The sequence below is a fragment of the Homalodisca vitripennis genome, chromosome 1, assembly GCF_021130785.1.
Source record: "Homalodisca vitripennis isolate AUS2020 chromosome 1, UT_GWSS_2.1, whole genome shotgun sequence".
Lineage (NCBI taxonomy): Eukaryota > Metazoa > Arthropoda > Insecta > Hemiptera > Cicadellidae > Homalodisca > Homalodisca vitripennis.
In genome coordinates, this window is record NC_060207.1 from 199,377,132 (window position 1) to 199,397,882 (window position 20,751).

Here is a 20,751-nt window from a genome sequence, read left to right on the forward strand (position 1 = left end):
TTCAGCCTTTAAGATTTACCTTAGCAAATATTTCGATTCTCAACCCCATCCCGGCTGCCGAATAGAGAAGGAAGCAGCATATGGTAGGTTATACCATGAATTACTACTGCGCGTTTCTCACAAAACTATGTGAAATACAGGAAGTATTTGTTCTTGTAGTTTGATGATTAATAACGAAAGTAAATATATTGACTATGATAATATAATGGATTTAAACATAATAAATCCGGTTATTTCCTTTCTATGTATAACTCTATGAATAACACACGTTGGTACGGGACTTTTGATTGAGAAACATCTTATTGATAATTTGAAAATGAGATCGACAAAGATTAAGGGATGGTTTAGAAGCTCGAATTTGACTAGGTGAGGCTTATCGTTAGTCCTGGTCCATCTCAGATCGTCTCTAAAAATTGAGTTGCTGAGTCCAAGCCTACATTTAATAAACATAGATTTATCTTAGAACTGGTAATTTTAGACAAAATCTTTTAGAGGGGTAATCCCTCTGTGTTTCATACCTTTTTAGTACAAGTTTCGACGTACATATAATCAATTGCAATTTTGTTTCATGTTATCATAAAGAGTGAATTTATTCTTCTCGTGACAGGATGAGTAACACATTACAAATAATAAAGTATGTATACGTCTAAAAAAACTATAATTACGCAGTGTAATTGGCCATATACACGCTGTTATTGAAAACATGGTGTGCGTAAATTAAAATTACACGAATTCTTGTGTCACTAATATAACATTACGAGAATTGAAATTTAACTTACACACACAGTTGGCACATTCACTAATTTTTTGTTGGGTTTCATTCACTTCTTTTTAATAATGCAGTAAAAGAATATTACTTAAAGGTGAGATAATTTTGGTAAGATTGTGTATTCGAGATGGCTTATACTCGTCTAAACCTTGCTTTCATTTAAGGTACATATAGCTTATCTCCAGAAAATGTACCATAAGTCACCAAAGTTAGAAAATTATCAAACCTTTTCTTAATCAGTTCTCCTCTTCATGTAAAATATGTTCGCTGAAGTTCTCTAGCATCAGTGAAATAATTCATGCTTATTTTTAGAATGATCATTTGAGTCGTATAGTTCCAAATGTCTTACCCACCAAAAATATAAATTGAGTTGTTGGTATCACTGGATTCTGTTTTTGATTCTCCACCTGTTAATGCTAAAATTTTGTTCCAAAAAAATTCTTATTCCATCATAATTGATTGTTGAAATTTCAATTTTATTCCAAAAAAATGTCTTATCCATCACAGTTCTATTCCAAAACATTCCTCATCCATGTCTGTTCCAAAAGCTGCCACATCCAATTCAATTAGGTCAGCCATTACCAAAGATATATTCCAAACAAAGTCACATCCAGAGCCTACTGAACTCTTATGATGATTTTATTCTTTACAGTTTATAAATGAAACAGTTTGGTTTTACAAAGTTACACAACCTGTAGAGAAATATGTTTTTCATCTTTAAAAGCGTATAACCAGCTGATAGTTTAGCTATTTTCCGCCAATTTTATGCTTCTAGTGTCAAGTGTTCAAGTTTCTGTTTAGTGTGTTCTGTTCTGGGATAGCAATGGAAAGCACCTCGTTTGTTTCTCCCCAAGAAAGGGGTAGAAAAAGGGTTCGAAATGTGGAAGAATGGAGTAAAACTAAGAAGAAAAGGCAGAGGTAAGAACAAGCTAATTATGTTTAGTTATAAGCCTACTAATTCTAAAATAAGAGGACATTAATCAAACCTAACCTAGTTGGCTCTGCATGTAGGACTAATTTGCAACTTGTGTAAAGGATTAAAAAGAAGTAAAACTGGGTAATACATGGTACTTAACTAGTATTTAATTAAGGGTACTGAAAGAACTACAACAAAGTTGCCAGGAAAAAGGCTGGAAGTAGCCTTTATCAAATGAAGAGTTAAGAAATCAAATGAAACGAACTAGGCCTAAACTCTACTCAGTCTACTTAATTCTGCTTGTTTGACAATGTTGACAAGCTGATTCGCTTAACTTTTGTATTTTTTCCAGATACTCATCAAAGGGTCAACCGTCCCTTCATACATGTGGCCATGCAACGGAGGCTTACCAGTGTGCTTCATTGACTGTGCGCGACGTCAACCACTTCCATAAAATGTTTTTCAATAGTGACCGGAATATTGTTCAGGACCACATCATTTTAAAATACTGCAGTGTATCCCGCCCTAAAAGAAATCGCCAGAAGAATGAAGGCGGTTCACGCAAAGGTATGGTGATAAAATATTTTATCAAGAAGGCTACACTAGCCAAAGGCAGGCCTAATAAGGTAACAGTTTGTCAAAAGACATTTATGAACATTATTCAGGTTTCTAAGACTAGAATACAAAATATTTGTAAGAAGTACTGGATAAAAGGGGAACCATTAAAAGAAAACCGAGGAGGAGATACGAGATCAAGACATTCTGTGGATAAATGTAATGCAGTTGTTACTTTTATGACCAGTCTTAGAACACTAGAAACTCACTACTGCAGAGGAAAATCTAAAAGACAGTATTTACCAAGCCATCTATCCATTAACAAACTCTGGAGAATGTACAATAGCAATTGTGAAAATTTAGAACTGAAAACTAAAAAGTCTTTTTTCAGGAACTATGTCAAAAAAATTTAATATTGGGTTTGGTTCCCCGGCAGTTGACGTTTGTTCGACTTGTTTGTCGTTCTTGGAAAAAATTAAATTGACGAAGGATGAACATGAAAAAACATCTTTAATGAAGCAAAAGCGAGTCCATTCCTTACGAGCCAAAGCATTCTTCCAACTTCTAGGTGAGAAATCCGAGGATATTGTATGTTTTTCATTTGACTGCCAAAAAAATCAAGTTTTGCCTAAGATCCCCGATCAGTCAACGTACTATAGTCGATAGATTTATATTTATAAATTTTGTATCGTCGAAGGCTCTTCGACAGATCCCTTGACGAAAGATAATGTATTTTCTTATTGCTGGACTGAGAACGACTTGGCTAAGGGGTCTAATGAAGTCGTTAGTGCTGTATATCACAGATTAAATAGCACACAATTTGATGATAAGAAGGTGACTAAAGTAAGGATCTTCGCAGATGGCTGCGGAGAGCAAGACAAAAATTCTATGATGGCTGCAATGGCTTCAAAATGGCTCTTAGAAAAAGCTCCAGAAAGTGTAAAAAGAGTTGAGCTAGTTTTCCCGGTTACAGGGCACTCCTTCATACACCCTGACCGTGTTTTTGCAGTTATGGAAAAAGAAATAAAGAAAAGAGATACCATTGCTCTGCCAAATGAATATCTAGACATATTTTCAAATCACGCTACAATAAACAAACTTGGTAGCGAACGTTGCCCAGTTTATGACTGGAAATCAGGAATTGTTAAGATCCAAGCAGAACCTCAAAAATGGCATTTCAGGCTTAATCCCAGCAAAAGGGTGATATTTACTTGAAATACAAAGAAAAATCAAGTTTTGGTAAGGGGTGAATGTTTTTACCGAAGTGAAAGTTGTAAACCTAGGTCAATAATGATTTCTGGAAAAACTCCACTCAACATTGAACCAGATATTATTCCATTCGGTCACGCTCTGAAAGCTTCAAAACTTAAGGATGTGAAATCGTTACTAGGGAAACACTATGGTAACGAGTGGGCAAAGATTCCTTTCCTCTCATTTTATACTAAGGTGCTGGATATCCAAAATGTAGATGAAGAGGGAAATCATAAGGAAGAAAACGAGATGTGAGCGGATGCCCAGGAGAAGACGAAGTTGTGCGAGAAATGAGGGTGTAATATAGTGTCAGCATCGTGATGTAAGTTGGATAATTTCACTAGCTAGTTAATCTAATTTAGTAATTGACCATCACTCTCGTATTAGCTATAACATTTTTATGTTTCACTTTTTACTGTTTGTACATTAGAATAATAATGTTTCAAATAAAGTCTTATCCATTTCAGCTCGTTTGTTTCAAATGAATCCTTATCCATAAAGGTTTGTTCCAAAACAGGTCTGATCCAAAATTTGTTCCATAACGTTCCTTATCCACTTTAAAAATATTTTATGGTAATTTCCCTGTTCAACAATATTAAAATACTTTGTTGCACTTTGATCAAGTTTTACTTATCTTCCAATCAATAACTAAACATATAAAATGTTATATTGGATTCATACCTAAACTGTTTTTTGCCTCTCCTGAAAATTTTAGAAAAGTGGATGATAAAGCACGTTTTGGAACTATACGACTCATTTCTACATTATGCAATGAATCAGAACTCCAAAGTTATCACAATTTTATTCTTAAAGCACTATTCTTAATAAGAAGAAAACTCTATTAAAACTTACTATCCAGTTTTCCCGCATAGAGAAAATATATAAGAACCATTCCCGCACAATTAAGAACTGTGTTGAGGTAACTTGGGATCAGAGTTTAACAACGAAATGTTTCCTAGTACTTCGAAGGTATGTAATGTTTGAAGGTCCACTTAGGAACATTCTATAACATTTATAACATTCTATACATTGTTCAGCATCTCTGTGGAAGTAACACACAATAACATAGTAAGACAATACAAGGAAATGCCATGTCTGCACGTTAGACTATAAGATGCCTCTAGACGTCTCTAAAATTGATTAGTTACTTGAAACTATTCCTTAACATTCGTAAGTACAATTCGATAGAAAACCCCGTTCATCTTATATCATTGCTTTACAGATTGGATACAGATTATACTTTGTTTCCAAAAGTGATGTTACATAAAACCATAACATAAACAGCGAAATATTTTCTAACAACCTAAGGTAAATAACGACCATTAGAAGAAACCCCATCACTGCATTGTATCCTGCTACTTTAGGATGGAATACACTTAGCCATTAAACTGACCTCTGACGATGGAAAAATATAAAGTTTTAAATAGTCCCTACAATGCCTAAGATAAGTGACGAACATTGGAAGAAAACCTCCATCTCTTCACTTATCTCACCTCAGTTACTTCAGGATGGACATTTAGCCTCCAAACGGAAGTATTCCAGAAACATATTATAAAATTCTTAATATTCCTTATCATTTCTGCTTTAATTGAAAACAATGGAAAACACCATATCTGGACTCTAGGCTATCTTGCTGCTCCAGAACGTACATTAATGATCTCCAAAATAGAGGTCATAATAAATACAGCAAATTATTCTGTAAAATAAGTAAGATAATTTCTAAAATTGATTAGTTCTCTATATGCCACCATAAACCAATACTTTAAGACGGTTAGATAAGGCTTCCCAAGAAAAGTTTGGAACTTTAACGTAAATATCGAAGTGTTTCGTACGTAAGGTAAAGTAGCGAAATGTTTTCTAACAACCTAAGATAAGTGACAAGAACATTCTAAAAAAAACCCCTATCGCTTCACTATATATCGCTATTTTAGAATGGAATACATTTAGCTTCTAAACGGAGATCATCTGGAAACATATAATCAAACTCTAAATCAGTTTCTTAGCATAACTGGTGTAAATGGAAACATTGGAAGAAAACACCATGTTTGCATTTTAGATAACTGCACTGCTTCAGAAAGATCAAAATTAAGGTTACGTGGATCTTTGACTTAAACAACGAATTATTCCTTACCAGTTTAGATATTTTGAACACGATTTCTGTATTCTATTCTATATCACTGATCGTACTTTGCCTCGATAAAAACGTTCACCTAGGACTACAACAAAAACTGTAAAATCTTTTCTATCAATTTTTTATATGGTTGTTTCTCTGACTGTTAGACAAAATCAATAATAAAGGAATCCACTATATATACTCCCTTTTGCTTATGTATCAGGCTATGCAAAGAAGATATTCGATCCAATGCTACAATCTGATCCACTAGGTATGTTGGAATGTTTGATCCCCTGGCGTTATCTAGCGAAGGAAACAGTGATTATAAATATATTACAGGAAACTGTTAAATACATGTTATATTCATATTGAGTAAACCCTGATAGTAATATAAAAATAACATTTTAAATTTAATTCATACAAATAAGGCAATTATTATAAAATTAAAAGGGGCTACAACTCTGAACAAAAGATGTAGCGTTGTCCATGGTTAAAGAGCAAAACTATATTATTGAACAACATTTCTACCACCAATCCCCATGTAGATGCAAGGTATATTCTTTGGTAAGTTCAAGACCAAATGCTGTTTTTTGTTACTTTTCAACGGATATAACTAGTTTAACAAAAATAAAAAACATGCAATATTCACTAGACTAGTAATTACACACACACACACACACACACACACACACACACACACACACACACACACACACACACACACACACACACACACGCAATATTATAACTAAATAAATATGTAGCAAATACTAATAACAATAACATAACTAAATATAAATAACAAAAAAAAACATTTCTCTATGGATAGAGTGGGTTGAACAATAGAGTAAAAAGAAAGAAAATGTTGAATGGAAAGCATGGTAGAATGTTAGTGATCGGTGCCAAGATTACATGTCAACGCTGTCTTGCGATTTAGTACTCTTCCTACCTCATCTAAAAATTTATATTCCATGCTCCGATACCGATCTGTAGCGCCTATTTCAAATTCTCTAATTGGCTACGCTTTAGCGAAGAGCTCATGGAGCTGGAAAATTTTATTTTTGTCTGTCTGTCCGAAGATATCTTGAAAACGAACTAACACATAGACTTAAAATTTGCTATTAAGTTTCATTGATATATTAGCAACAATGAGTTCGTTGATGGTGCATGTCACTCGATAGGATGTGGCTGAGCGTTAAAGAACACTTTTAGATCGTTATCATGGGTAATCATAATGACAACGAGAATAGGTAGGATAAATAATTATCAAACAAACTGAATCTATTAATTTGAGATTTCAATATGTAACTTTTATTTATTGAGTGACCTCTTCACCTAGATTGCACTATATGTTTGTATTTTGTAGTCTAGATGTCTCTGACGTCGAAACGATGTAATAATTTCGTTCTGACCTCCTGCGTCACCGACTTTTTTGTATCTCTTCAGATGACAGTGTCAGATTCTAGATGCTATATTAAGAAGAAGGTGAACTGAAGCTAACTAACTTTCCTACCATAGCTTTTTTTTGAATAGTGTGACAGGCAAGTTGGAATGCTGTTGAGATTATTAAGAGCAAGTTCCCAAATTTTTACATCTAGTTCATTGGACCTGTTTCCATGGTGGCCACGTTTCTCTTTAAACTTTGTTCTTGTTTTAAGCCTTAACCCATTAAGCCTTCTTTGCATTTTGAATACAATAACAAAGATTTCTTTTCAATATCTCAAAAGGCATGGCGACTCAGCTGCTGCATGTTCTGTTGAAAAAGGGCGTATAACATAACTGCAATCAATTAGAAGTAGCAACCTCACCATTTCAGGTATAAGAATTAAATTCGACGTACTTATAGATTATAATATGGAGAATCGTTTACGCTTACCTCTGAGTTCTTGGATAATGAAAGAAGCAGGAAAGTTTTAAGTGTGACAAACTAGGAAAAATAAGCGCGGCTGACGATCGATTTCTTTCCTAAGAAAAATCTACTCAAAAAAATGCCAATTTGTTCTCGATTCCTGGACTATAATCAATAGAAATAATCAGATTCTAAAAAGTTTTTATTAGATAAACACCAACACTCAATAGGAGAGATACAGTAAGAGTCGTCATGATTGAATCAATTCGAATTGCACCCATTAAACTCCATAGGCAGTGCCGTTTTAATCAATAGTGTATGTCAAACGAGCTCTGAAATTAGTCGATTTCATAATAATTTTGTGTAACAATATATTTCAAAATATTGTGTTTTATTTTCTTCTGGAATCTAATCTATTTTTAGTATAATAATTTACTGCTTAATTGGTGGCATACATGTTTTGGTAACCACCTGACCACCATCTTTTCAGGTGTATTAGTTGTAACCTCTTAAAACTATTCTCCTCTTAGATTGTTCTGATAACCATATCAAATAACAGTTTACATGGCAAAGCTATGAGATCCGAACGAAATTGTCAGATAAAATAAGGTTATCTTTATTCATAATGTTGGCACCCACCACCACTTCTCAATTTTGCGCCCCCTAATCGGTCCACTCACCTTTAACCCTGCTCCAAATGTAATATTATGTTCGAATTATCTTCTTTAATTCATATCGCAATGCAAATTAAACCATTAATTTCAAACCTACAAATTATTCTCATACTGCATATAAACACATTGTTCATCGGTCTTGTTTGTTGTTATTTTTTCCAAAAGCTCCGATTTCACAAAGTTAAAATTAAATACTGTAAACTTATGCGCGAAGTTTGTAGATGTTAATCGCTATGATTTTAAAACATTTAGGTGTTCTTAGACTTTTTACACACTATGTATATAAAGATACTTAAATAAGTGAACTTGGTCTAGGGGTAATAAATTAATAATTATGTTTTTAAAGTCAAGTTCATATCTTAATAACAATTTACGTTTATAGTAAGCAGGAAAAGAGAACTTTGCAAGAAAAGTTTAAGCGTTAATTCTATAATTCTTTGCAATATAATGTATGTAAGAAATTATGTACTAGTAGAGAATTGAAGATAATTTTTAAAAACAATAGCGTAAAAATATTCGATTGTAATAATTATAAAATAGTTTATTGTGAACCAAGGAACCGACATTCAAACGGATTATTGTTTTAAAGAGCATTTACATTATCAAACAATATTGAAAATCAAAGCAATGTTTGGCTGTCAATTCAATGTAAAGGACTAAACATTTTTATGAGTAACCATATCTTATTTATAAATAACACAATATGAATAAACCTTTAACACTTTTTAAACTTTTATTTTTCTTACGATGTACATTTCGAAATCAGTGATTTCATCTTCAGGTACAAAATAAGGTTCATTTATATTTATAAAACACTTTTCGAGGCTACATCTCTAACATATCTTATTAATCATTCAACCATTCATTTCATACTTTCTTCTCCAGGAAACGATAGATATATCGATCTTTGTAACAGAAGTTCTGGAAATATTAGTAAAACTTTACCGAAGGATGTAAAGTAAATAATATAAATCAATCAGAGGGTCAAACATAGAAGACCCTTCTCATTTGTTTTAACTAGACTCAACAAAGAGTTTCCTTCATAAATGTGAGCAGGTTATTCTGTCGCTTGGCATTGTATGGCTTACAAACATATTCTGTAATTTTACTCATACGGAATTGGTGATATTATAAATATAGTAGTTGTGTATACAGAAAACCCCACTGGTGTCTAGAGATTTGAATACTTAATTTATTGCAGGCCTGTTTTAACAATTGAATTATATTTTGTTCAGACCACAGAGATATTTGCACAGGAATACTTCAACATTATGATTTACGCCTAAGTTCGAAGGCTATGAGGGTCCGTGTTATTGTAAGCGAATATACATCACGAAGTCAGTTAAAAATATTTACGAAGGAGATCAGATAAAGATAACCAGGTATCAGTTGCAAGTCTCTCTCAAAATTTCAGTATTGTGAGTTATAGAGTAATAACATGGTCTTTTAACCTCATGATCACGTGACCTGTGTGCTGGTCGTCTCTCAGCTCCAAAGTTTATATGAGTTTGGACTTCATAAAACTAAGGCTAGTTGCACACACACCGATTTTGGACGACCGATTTTTACCGGCCGTCCAAATTCCAATAGTAAACTGGCGCCGATCAGCTGTCGGCGTGTGTGCCAGGTTCCGTTCCATCATTCAGTTCACTATTGGTATTTGGACGGTCGGTAAAAAATCGGTCGTCCAAAATCGGTGTGTGTGCAACTAGCCTAAAGGGGGATCTTGAGCAGATGTAGCTCTGAAATTATAATAATTAACCCAACAGAAAACCAATAGCAGCATTTTAAAAGAATTTCAACTAGGGCTCTCCTACGCATTTCTATATGTTAAATAGAAAAAAGAAGATGACTATCATGGTTGCAGGAGCCGTATGTGTTAAGATAAACCACGTAACTACCCAACGTATGTGTGAATTGGATACCATAGCTCTTCTAGCAATTAATTTTATTTCGAAATAAATTAAAATTATTTACTCTATCTTTTCTTATATTCACTGACAGTAAAGATAATTGTCACTTAGAATAGCTGTTACAAATAAAAACGTAACCAAACATATGATTTTACTGAGTTATGTGTTTTTATTTTTTAACGTCATCAGCTATTTGAAACAAACATTCGCTTAGTAAATAAATTCTGGAGTCGAACTTATCTTGGTTTTATCGTTTAGCTAAATTATTTAAGTAAAGTAAAACTGTTTTTTAATATAAATATAATAAAAAAGTAGGCCTGTATATCTTTATGAATGAAAGATTTCGAACAATCTCAAGATTTATTTGTAAATAGTTGTAATCCATGAACTGTCAAGGTATGTATGTAATCATAAGTTTATTTTTTGTAAATGAGATGCTAAATTTTACATAACAGAATCAATAGGTCGAAAGCCGTTAGAAAATGTTAACGATATATTGTTGTGATATTAATTTATTTCATTCAAACGTGCTGGCGGTAAAGAAAATCCGCTGCATTTTATTAAATCTTATTACAGCCTTTAAAATTGTTTAAATACTTTGTTGACAAACAAAACAACTGAATTTTACAATAACCATTTCAATTGCTGCTCCTCCCCGTTTTGTCAAATCCTTTCATCTAATATGTCTTTCCATCCACTTTCTCAAAACGTGAAAAAAAACATATTCAGAAGTTTTGAAATCTGTATATTAACTTTATATTATAGTGATATTAATTTATTAAATTTAACCATGTTGACGGTAAAGAAAGCGTGCTGCTATTATATCTTATTACCGTCTTTGCAATTATTTAAATACTTTACTGACAAGTATTAACTGAAATTTACAATGATTATTTCAAATGCTGCTCCTCTCACGTTTCGCCCAATTCTTTCCTTTAACATGTCCTTCCATCCACTTTTTCCGAACGTGAACATATCGAAAAACAGTCAGGAGTTTTGAAATCTTAATATTAAACGAATTATTACTTCAAGAAACGTTATTTATGGACTAAAAACTATAATGTTTTCCTTTGCCCTACAGTATACAAATTGAAATGGATTACAATATATCTTGAGTTATGTCTCCTTTTACGTGTGCCGTTATTACGTAATTATTTCAGCACGATCGAATCGCTTTTTCCTACTAAATATTTTAGGTCTGTAAATTATGTCTTAAAAATGTCTGGCCAAAATAAATTGTCTTAAAAAATCTAGTTCTAAATATCTTAACAGTAAAAATATCTCAATAACGGAACTGATGTAATAATCTAGCAATAACGATAAAAATTATTCGGTCTTTACATTGCATTTGGTTATTTTTTTCTATTTTTTTTTATTAGAAATGCATTTGACTGTTTGCGAGTATTACGTTAACATTGAAATTTTTAAACTAAATTTAATTTGCTGTCTTAATGCATACCTTATGATAGCATACGTTTTTCTGTCTAACAAGAATAAAGTATTAGTAAAAATAAACACGCATTACAACACAAGGGAAGCAGGATAATGCATAATTTAAAGTGAATTCTATTAACCTTGATTAGTTTAATCAATAAACCACTTTATCCATGTGTTGATCCCGTTCCAGAGGCGACTGTGAGTGGAGTCAAAGTTCCGACGCCGCGCCGCGCCACGACGCTATTGATCGGGCGAGTCCACCTGCAGGGACGCCCCTATCGATTTCAGTGTCTCCTCGACCATGGACGGCTACGGAGGCAACGAGGGCTACGAAAGCTATGGAGGACATCCCGGCGTTACAACCCACGGCATGCAAGGAGTCCGCCCCAAGGTGGACCCTGAGGCATTGGGTGAAGTCGACCCCAATCTCTATCCTCAACCCAAGGAGGCCACTCACAAGATCCGCGGCAGGTCGGACATTCTGGAGCTTTTGTGCGGGGATGTCGACCAGGAACTCTTGACGGTCAAGACATTTTATTTCTTTTTCTACTCCGCATTCGGTTCCCTGTTTCCCCTCATGGGAGTGTATTTCAAGCAGATGGGCATGAATCCGGGACAGTGCGGCTTACTTATCGGGTCCAGGCCGTTTGTCGAATTTTTGGCAGCGCCATTTTGGGGTAGTCTCGCCGACAGGTAAGGATAATTTCATGGAATAATTTAATTTTAAATAAAACACTGCAAACTATCTAATTACTTATCTTATTTATACATTCCTAAACCACAAAAAGTACCTAGATAATATGGTTTGATATTGCTATTTCAGTAGCTCATCCCAAAACTACCTACACAATTTATGTTTAAGAACATTACTGTACCTTATTTAACTAAACTTAAAGTCATTTCAATCCAGTCTAAAACACTAACTGTGCCTCGTGTTGCAACCCAAGCACGAATAAAAGTAGAAACTGTAAATACGAGACTGTATAATCTACTTGCCGCAAATAATAAAAATTAGATCGATCAATACAGAGAATGAATATGTAGGTAAAGTACCGTATAGTTGGCAACACTCCAATCGTCGTGATCAAACTGTGAGCTCTTGTAAAAACCCGTCAACTAGGGAGAGCATCTTAAAACCTTTGAGGGCATCATACATCAGATTGTTTTAAAATATCGCTAATTTAATCAGAGTTTTTACGAAGATGTAAGCTAGTTTTCCGTTGGCCGTTATCAGTATATTCGTACATTTCTGAAGCACGTACACGTACCTCTTTGAATTTTCTAGTGCTATTTTCAATTAGTTGATCCCAAAACTAACTAGGTACCCATTAATTTTATGTTTAAGACCTTATTATTTAACCTTTAAGCAATTTAAATTAGAACAGTCTAAACCACTCTAACTGTGTCTTTTGTTACAATCCAAATATGAACAAAAACCAAAAGTGTAAATACAAGACTAATCTTCTTACCGCAAATGATAAAAACTAGATCAATCAATACAGAGAATGAATATGTAGGTTAAGTACTGCATTGTTGGCAACACTCCAATAGTCATTATACAACTTTGAGCTCCTATAAAATACAATAAACTAGGGAGACGATATTAAACACTTAAAGACCACCATACAACTTAGTCTGCTTAAAATAGTATATCAAACGTAATAAGAATAATCAAAGGAGGCGGTAGCTAGTTTTCAATTAGCCTTAATTCTGAACAATTGCAATAAAGCCTACATTGCTAAAGATACAAAACTGTCAATTAAACTTGAATTGGTATTAGAAATGTCATTTCGACATTATGTAATCAATAAACATTGAATATAAATTATGCATTTCCAGAAGGTTATGAACATTTGAACGGATTCCAATACATGTATAATTTAAAGTCATGAATTATATTATAATAATACTCGTTTTACCGTAAAATATTAAGGTGATTTTATTGTATGCTTGATGAAAAGTACTCAAGCAAACCCGACACCAGTAATAAACATTAAGGTGTAAAAACAGTCACGTGTAAAAATATACAAGAACAAATTCAAATATAAGTACACTTTTTTAAGTACTTTTAGACATAGTATAATATATGTTCTTGCGTACAGTAGCCTTACACATAGTTATGATATTCCTATGAGCTGTTAGGAACTAAATAAATATGTATTTAATTCTTTTACCATAAAATTTATAATATATTGCAATTTAAACCCCAGGTTTGCAATTGCTAAATGTATAATCATAGCCTCGTTAAGACATATATTAAGGATAGTGAAGAAGTTTAGTGATTAATGAAAAACGGGTACCTAAACAGAGTGTTTTCCCACTTAAATAGTACAGGGACAAGAAAAGCTCTCACCTCCTCTTGAAACGAACGTCCTTTTCAACAACCCTACAATTTTGCAACACTAGCCAATTCATGAACTTCAGCGGCGAGTTATCTAAAATTGAGGTGCCAATGTTATTAAGAGTGCCTTAATTTGGATCTTAATTAGCCCTTAGGCAATGTAGTGGTTAGTAATTATTACTGAGCTTATTAGTTTGAAAACATTGTTCTTATAAGGTATTGGATACTCCAAACTTCCCGACCTGGTGAGGCAAGGTGGGGTGATTACTCCCAGTGTTCGTGACTCACCTTAAGGAATCTTCGCAGAGATGTTACCGTCCAGATGAAGAAGTCAGCGCCCTTGTTGAATGTTCCTAGTGTCCCATCATGATGCACGAGATATAGATTTTTCTAAATCAATGTAACTGACCTTAGATATTATTAGAGATATCTCGCTATCCTGATAAAGGTGACAGATAACACTCCTTTTTTATAGTACTCGTGATGGGAGGCACTAAGTTTAAACGTGACCTAACTAAACAAAATCCCAACCTGTGATTCCAAGAGAATAAGAGTTAACCCATGCTGTTGAGGTAACGGACTATGAGTTCAAGCCCATCAATTGTACTGAGAATTGCTCTAATGATGTTTTAAAGACGCCTTCGACACCCATCCTTGTTACGAAGATACCCGACTGTAATGCTTACGGAGCAGAACAGAAAATTCTAGCACTACCAACAAAGATTGGCAGTGAAACTACCAGTGCCAAGAATAAGATTCAATATAAGGGCTTGTCAGATACTGAAACTGCGTTCTACTACATCAAGTCTAGTATACGAGAGATAGATCTTATCTGTGAGATCCCCCTTCTAGGTCAAAAAATCCGAGAGTTAGTACAAACCACGCCTACAAGGAATGGATAAATTTGATATGTTACAGGGTTTGATGTTTGGTCAACAAATGGACCCTATCATTTCGCCATCACATGTGCATCTACTTGCCATCTACAGGCATCTACTTGTATCTGATTACGCCATAGGCAACTCTCAAACAGCTATGCTCATGTATTTTCTTTACAGTTTTTGGACTCTGCGTACCCCCATAGCAAACCATCTTAGTAGGAGGAGTTACAGAAGGATAACGTACTGTTGGATGACATGACATAGTGTGGACTCCAAGAAAACTAGCTAAATGCGGTATACGAAATCCTCTCTGCCAAAGATCATTTAAGACATCACTTTTTACACAAGATTCTGTAAAATAAACTATGGATACTCAAACTTCCCGGAACAAATAGTCGATACTAGAGCGAGTATCATTATACAATGTACATGGCATTCTATTCAGACGACTGATGTGAAAATGGCGTATGTCTGAGAGAGCGTTGCCAGATCCTAAGATGATATTTCCAAGGAGGACTCTATGCCAAGTCGTTCGTTGGACATTCCTAGTTGCTTCAAGATCTGCTAGGAACAATCTCAACAAGATTTTGGTTTAGAAACCAAACAACTTCCTGTGAAGCAATCGCGTCAAAATAAAACAAGTCTCTTTCTGGGTCTAAACTAATTCTGGCACTTTCTGGAGCACGAATCTCTTCAACGTATCAGGACGTGCTCTTCAACGATTTTCACTCAGGTCTTGTTTGTGACAGTGTTTAGGAATTTCGAACACACAAACCCGTCAAGACATACGGAGACATGAACGGAATCGTAATAGAATAAATGAAAAATGACTTTATTTACAGAGGCGAAGTTAGGACTTAAAAGTCCTCTCTACCACTTAACCTCCAAAAAGAAAAAAAAAATTTAGAAGCAACAGGTGGAAGGATCAAAATTTTCGTGATGGCAGCTTAAAACTAACTTTTATATGTCTCTCTACTAAGCTATTTAAAAGACAGTTTCTGCAATTTAATTAAAACTTAAAATATTAATACAAATAAGCAAGTAAAATTGGCAACAGACGGTCAAAATGGGCTATAGGAACGTGCTATTTTAAAATATTTTTAGTATTTATGTAAACTCTTTTTTCAAATTAAGTAAAAGTAAAATCCTATAAATTGAGCAATGCTCTATTTGGAAAAGTGTTATTGTTTGGAAAATGTCAGCACATAATATTTTGATAATTGTAGTTCTAACAGTACGATACCTATAGTTCGTTCATACCTTGAATAATTTAAGAAGAAATTACCTATATCTAGTGAATATTGTCACTAGGGAAATCTTTTAGAGGTCAAATTAATTTCTTAACAGCCTCAGTCTCTTAACTAGAGAAGCCGCAGAAGTCTGAAAATATTGAGTAATAAAGGTGAGGCCAAGCCTGGTATACTTAAAAAGAATGAAACCGCTGTTGACCTCTCCCCTCCCAAGGTTGAAGTGCTGACTTGTATGAGTTAGCTAGGGGTTAAATGGATACCGAGAAAGGAGTCTATGGAGGAGGGGAGGCAAAATCAATACTCGACGCTATACTTTAGTGCTTGTGAATCAATCCGTGTTAGCTTATGCAACTTCCCATTCATGTAATTTCTTGTGTATATATTTCATCAGCGGTTTATTCAGGAATGGTAGTGGGCTGACCCCTAAACCGAGAAAATAGTAAAATTCTCTGGCAAGACAGTGTTTTTACTAATAAGTCAACTTCAGCATTAAAAACAAGTGTTCATTTCATACGTTTACAGGACTTCGAATAAAAATTTGATTCGGAATGATCTACATTGTTTATGTCCACCCAACCGGAATGGAAAACGCTGATAACTGTAGTCGCGGTAGGTTCAACCCTGGATTATGGAGCTTTCTACGGTTTCATAATCCAGGGTTCAAAGGCGGGCGCTGCGGGCGAATTCCTGCGGCGGTGAATCGTATTGTTTCGAGACAATGTCAGATAATTTAGACTTGTATATTTGATTCCAATTCAAAGTCCCCTTTCTTTTATTTATAAATATGTTAGAACGAAAACAATAGAAATCTGTAGTAAAAAGTGGACGTTAATCTAAATCTGGTATTATTCATTGGCGTTTAAAAGTATAGGCTATACTCCACACCGTGTGTTCTGCTGATTCCCCTTCTGCTCCTCACATATGCATAAATCAGTCTGGTTTATACCAATTCTTATTAGATTTTTCCAAGGAGGGTAAGTTTTCTGTTACAATTCCAAGTATTAGTCGTATCCTACTTACCTGTAGGTCTAGAGGTCTAGCTCAGACTTGAGAATAAGGATGGAAATCAAATTGTTGGTGTTCTATCATTTGAAGTCTTTCTCTACTCCTCAAATATGATCTCTCTTTTCTCAGTTATCTACTCGAGCTCTGTTGTATGAAAAGGAAAATTCCACAATCAGAATCGGCCTTACCGAATTACTCTCAGAACCTTTCTTGGCCAGAATATCTCCTATTTCATTTCAAGGAACGACCCGACACTAAACCAAGGACCACTTTCTTACTCTATTGTAGACCATTTAGACTATTCCTTCATTCCCATTCTAACCTTCAATGAAAACATGCAACGCATTTAGAGCAGGTTGACTATTATATAATATTATTTATTCAGCATATTTTAGGCTTTTCCTGGATAAGCTTCTGGTGGTGGTAAACATTTCAACTGTCATACTTCTGCTAGAAACACCGTTTGTGGCTTATTTTCATAAGGGTCCGCCAGTCTAACTCCTGATCATAAACTCTAAAATATGCCTTTTAATCCATGTGTGACCCATCAGTGTAAAAGTCAAGGGCAACCTTTAAGAAAATGGCGTCTTAAAACTTGTAATGGGGAAACTGTATGTTTTACCAAAGACACATTTCTTTACAATGCAGTAATACTGTGTTTTCATTTAGGCAACAGAACTTTTATTATTGCAATATGTCTACCAAGACAATTAGTTTAAATCCAGGACAGCCTCCAGTGCCACAGCTTGACAGGAAATCATTACTCCACTGATACTAATATTAACTAAACCTCTAAACAGGAATTGAAACTACTTTACAGCAGTGCTTCAAACTGTTTATGACCACCATATAAGAGTTGCCCATGCGACCTTTGGTTTTATTATGGGCTGTATATTCAACATATCATCTTGGGATTTAATAACCATTTATATATAAAAGGCTTTCATAAGATCCTCTGGTTTTGTTGCAATTATTTATTTTTATTTGCTGATATTTAAATCGTGAAACAATTACTTTAGTTATATCTATGACATTGGTATGGTGTTTTTTTATTTGAGGGTTTCAAATTATCCAACTTAATAGAATCACTCCTGATTCTTTGCTACATTGGAATGCATTTCTGCAATTCTCTCCAGAATAAGTTAATTTAACTTAGTTCATTATTGAGATAAAGGTGTACAAGGTGTGTAATAAATGTACAAAATATGTTCTAATCAATAAAGTAATGTTTATTTCAATTAATGATGAAATTATCACAATGTTCTTATTATATGTGATTATTGTCTAAAGTAAACTGATAGACCAAATATACATTTGGAATGTTGTCGATATATAAAAGATCAAAACACAATAAAGTAATGGCCTAGAACTACAAGCTGATGTGACTACAAAGAATTATGATGTCTAGCATAAAAGTTTATTCACTAAAACAACTAATCATATTTATACATGACTTAGAATGTAAATGTCCTGTTTGAATTCAACCTATTACATTCCTAATTTTTGGCAGTTTTATAGACGTACATGTTTCACAGGTGGCAGAAAGGGAAAATGTTGTTGCTGGCATCGCTGTCATGTTGGATAATATTTACACTTCCACTTGGCTTCATTCAGCCTCCTGCCACGTCTTGCCTGGTGAGAAAGAATGTCACGGAGTATGTCCTTGAGACACCGAAGGTTCCACGGATACTCAAGAGGGAAGCTCCGGACATGCTAGGACCTGAACCTGCACTCCCCACTCCCTTGGCAATCCGGACAAACCTCCACGAACAAGAGCATGCTGCCCAACATAACACTCTGAAGAGAGACGTTCCCCACTGGATTGAGCCAGAGGTACCTATCCCCGTAGTGGAAGAGGAAGAGCCACTGGTGAGGAACATCCGGTCAGCGAAACCACACGTCTACGCAGGCATGTCACCTCTCGACATACGATTTGTCAAGGGCTACAATGAAAAGGAGCAGGCCAATTGGGTGTCACCTATATTCAGCTCTATTGTCTACCGCACTCAGGTAATCCTGGTGCCACATGCCACTGATGTTGCCTGTAATATATTTATAAAGGATATGGGATCCATAAACCTGTATCAATGGCGTGGGAAACTTTTTGGATATTATAGAATGAACCTGAAAGTTTCCAAAACACATAAATCCTTTTGAAGAATACATTTTTTAATCAAACTATTGTTTTTATTGGAAATTAGGGTCCCCAAGTATATGCAGAGGTAGCCTTGGACTCCACCAAATATATAATAGTCGTGCCAAAATTAATAAAAAAAAGGAACAAATATCAATTTAGTAAATCATATTCTACTTATGCTTGTTTATTAATTTTTAGTATGATACACATTCCATAATTTTCTAAAATTACAACTACTACAATAACACCAAATACAAGGTTTTTGTGAGCTTCTAAGGTGAAGAAGCAAAAAAGCACAATATTTCCTGCTGTGAACCAACAACTGCTCTAGAATGGATTTCATTTATTATTTCTGTAACAGTAAACCCTTTTCTTTTATCTTATAAACATTTTTAATTTCTTATTCAATTTCAGTTTCTAAGTTGATTTCTTCCTTTCTTTAACATCTTATTATTATCAAGAACACATTTTTCAATAAATGCCGCCAAAGTTTACTACAAGAAGTTAAAGTATTTATTAATAATAACTAAATTTATACATCACAGTCTGTGGTATAAAGTATGTTAGCATTTTTGGAATAAGACTGTACAGGTTTGTTTGAAGAACACCGAAAATATGGTATGTACAATAAGGAAGCAACCAATTAATGAAGTTTGGGAACACCTGCTTTAAATCTTTCTCTCAAATTTTGCTGAACCGTTAATTTTTACAAGAAATTCAGATTATTATTTTGGTTAAATATTCATTCATTTTAGTTTTTCCTTTTATTTTGACATTTAGTTTTGAATGAAGCTCAAAACAAAGTAGATGAAAATTTGATTGATGATTGACAGAATAAGTTAATTGCTGTCCATTATGATGTTTTATTACTGCAAGAAGTTTTCCATTAATGTAATGCATTACTTTACTGTACAATCTATAAAAACCACTTTTACAAAGAAATATGTTTCATGTTAGTTAAAATTTATAAATGTAACACGTTAATTTCTATAAGATTCCAGAAACTTCTAGTAAAACATCTAGTGAAAGTGAAACATATGCTACGGACACAGTTGAGAAACTATTAACTTCCAAGCCACTTAACTTGAAACTTACAGAGATCCAGGTAACCCCTGTAATTGTTTTAGTTTTCAAAGCTATGTTTTAATCTTTATTTATGTATTTTACATAATTTATTTTATTACAACATTAATTTATTTCAGAGATCTTAATCTATCCAGAATTAAATGTAGAAAGAGCAAAGCATTAAAAATAATGCTCAATTATTTAACTACTATACACAGTGGCATAGCTATATAGGGGAAATGTGGGGGAAAGAGCATCTCTTCCAAGAGCTCTAAAAATTTAAAAAAAGTGTAACAGCGATTCAGTCTGTTTGAAATACAGCAGTTAGATGTTTAACTTTGATTTAGGCCTATCTAATGTATTAAAATTTAGATTTATTCAGATTTATCCCATATCCCCTGGTGTGGTGGACTCTTTAATCAGACTCATCTCCTTCGCCATAGCCATATCCTACGGTACATGACATATCATTGCAAGCCTACTGTTTAGCTTCATTACTTATTAATAATGTAAAGAGATCTCAATTAATAATTTTAATAGTGTGTAATCGCAAGATACTGATCTTCTATACTCATGCAAAGCTTAAACAATATAT

General features: G+C 34.1%; 1 protein-coding gene across 3 annotated transcripts in view; it reads left to right on the plus strand.

The window, feature by feature from the left end:
* The first annotated feature begins 10,237 nt into the window (after positions 1-10,237).
* Positions 10,238-20,751, plus strand: part of LOC124353010 (major facilitator superfamily domain-containing protein 6) — a 35,383-nt gene continuing 24,869 nt past the window's right edge. For 2 of the 3 annotated variants that reach the window (XR_006921562.1, XM_046802795.1), the window contains exons 1-4: positions 10,238-10,436; positions 11,668-12,170; positions 18,490-18,964; positions 20,086-20,196. Coding sequence is in view for 2 of the 3 variants with exons in the window: in XM_046802795.1 (XP_046658751.1) it covers positions 11,779-12,170; positions 18,490-18,964; positions 20,086-20,196 (978 nt within the window). In the remaining variant the exon portion in view is untranslated. The remainder of the gene's footprint in view (positions 10,437-11,667; positions 12,171-18,489; positions 18,965-20,085; positions 20,197-20,751) is intronic. The other variant, XM_046802796.1, reaches the window with a different exon arrangement.